Consider the following 2140-nt stretch of genomic DNA (forward strand, 5'->3'; position numbering starts at 1 on the left):
GGCCCATGAACTCTTTCCTAAGTACAAACTTAATATAACACTACTTACCATAGGCATAAGAACCACACAATCCCCTGGATGTGCTTCTGAGAGAATAATTTCCACATGGTATTTGACTCCTATGTGCTTAGCAGGCGACTATGTACATCAATATAAAGAAGTTCACTATTTTGTTAAGATATCATAAAATGTGAGATAACTAGCAAAACGTAAACTTTCTAGACTTTTAAAAAGACAAAGATCAGTGTAGAAGTCTGCCCAGTAAAGAATGCTAAACCCAAACACACTTTGATGCCCACATATGCAACAGCTAATTTTACACAGGTCGGGTCCCAATTGCCTCCTCATGGCTGTCTCACTACCCAGCATCCCCTTCAAAAAATCACCAGGGTTGTTTAGCTTCCTCTGGTACAGCGTTTATCAACCTGTAGGTCTCAGCCCCTCTAGGGTCACATATCAGATATTTACATTATGAATCATAACAGTAGCAAAATTACAGTTATGAAGTCGCAATGAAATAACTTTATGGTTGGGGGTCACCACAACACGAGGAACTATATTAAAGGGGTGCAGCATTAGGAAGGTTGAGAACCACTGCTCTATTGGATCTCTTGTGAGAGGCACTTGTAGAAAGTATTGGTTTCGTGACACTGCTAAAACACACACACAGCATAATGATACATTTTACTATGCTAACAAAGTATCAATTATAAAGAATTTTTATAAATTCAAAAATATATGGGTGGTAACAGCATTACCTTTAAAGCATTAATCTAGACTTCTATTCACAATATCACTTCATTAATCTTGAAACAGTAGTTCCATCTATAAAATATTCTACAGCTTTTACCTTTTGTGAAAAAAAAAACGGAGGCAAATAAAAAGGTAGGATTCTTAGAATTCTCATTGAACAGTATCAATTTCATTCACAGCATTGATTAGTAGAGGAGAGTTTCATTTAAAGTAGTATATAATTTACAAAAATAGAATAATTATATAATGAAAAACATTGCCCTCCATTATGAAGAATACATGTATGTGCATGTATGTGTGTATATGTGCACATTTTCTTTTTAAATTTCACAATAGCCCTTATTCAAGTACTTTTTTCAGGTTTCTCTTGAAATAGTCATCTTGTTATATTATTTAAACATACATAAAGGGGCAAACGTTTAATCTAAGAAAAGGTTAAAAGTTTCAGTGTAGCTAGACTTAAAACCCAGTCACTCACTTCAGTGACTGAATACAACATATTTAGGTCTAAGAAGTCAGTTCATATAGACACACTGAAGTGCTAAGTACTAAGTACAATTCCAATATGGTACCATTATAGTAAATTAAAGGGCTATTGTTTTATGCATCACCCCATGTCAACCCTATAACTAAATTCATTTATATATCTAAAATACACACCAATATACATATACCTACTTACAAACACATAGGTAGCCATAAATAAAACTTTATTCTTTGATTTCATTTACAAGCTACCAAATATTATATATCATACACAGTGTTGAACACTTTAATGGCTTAGTCTTGGAAATCCAGACTAAATGGAAAGCTGTTGATAGGAAAATGGAGAGGCAATACTGCAATAGAAGGTGGCAAAAACATAGTTTCACCACAAGAAATCAATTGATTTGTAATTATATATCTGTTCCAGATAAAACAAAGTCTGAATGCCATGCGATTCTCGGCTTTATTGTTTGCAGTCTGATTAAGGTTGGCATAGTCGCTTTGTCTTTTGCAGTTATTAAAATAAAAAGTTAAAAACTCTAGCAGCAGCAAGCAAATCCTGTGACAGGAAGATGGGGTAAGAAAGAGCTTCTATAGTGTGTGAGAACTCTGGGCAGTTTATCTTCCATCAGCAGGAGTGCGACTGAGGGACAGCATGATCCGGGCGAATCTCTCACAGAGTTCATGCGCGGAATAGGAAGGTAACTTTGGAGGCTCATGAAAACCTTTAATCTCGGTAGAACAATCAAGCAGTTTTGGCAGAAAATCCGTCAGCTTTTCTTGAAGGTTTGCTGCAAATACAAATAATTGGATATATCTAAACACAAAGAAAAATTAAAGGACTTCCTACAATAGGTTTGTTATAGGAGAGGATTCATCTAAAAATGCATGAAATTACTGC

At 34.9% G+C, this 2140-nt stretch overlaps 1 protein-coding gene across 3 annotated transcripts in view; it reads right to left on the bottom strand.

Moving 5' to 3' along the window:
• Window positions 1-1446: 1446 nt before the first annotated feature.
• Usp25 (ubiquitin specific peptidase 25) overlaps window positions 1447-2140 on the bottom strand; it is a 103999-nt gene continuing 103305 nt past the window's right edge. For all 3 annotated transcript variants that reach the window (XM_005345217.2, XM_013353097.2, XM_005345215.2), the window contains one exon: window positions 1447-2030. In XM_005345217.2, coding sequence (XP_005345274.1) covers window positions 1858-2030 — 173 coding nt within the window. In that variant the 3' untranslated portion in view covers window positions 1447-1857. The remainder of the gene's footprint in view (window positions 2031-2140) is intronic.

Source organism: Microtus ochrogaster, chromosome 2, assembly GCF_000317375.1.
Source record: "Microtus ochrogaster isolate Prairie Vole_2 chromosome 2, MicOch1.0, whole genome shotgun sequence".
NCBI lineage: Eukaryota > Metazoa > Chordata > Mammalia > Rodentia > Cricetidae > Microtus > Microtus ochrogaster.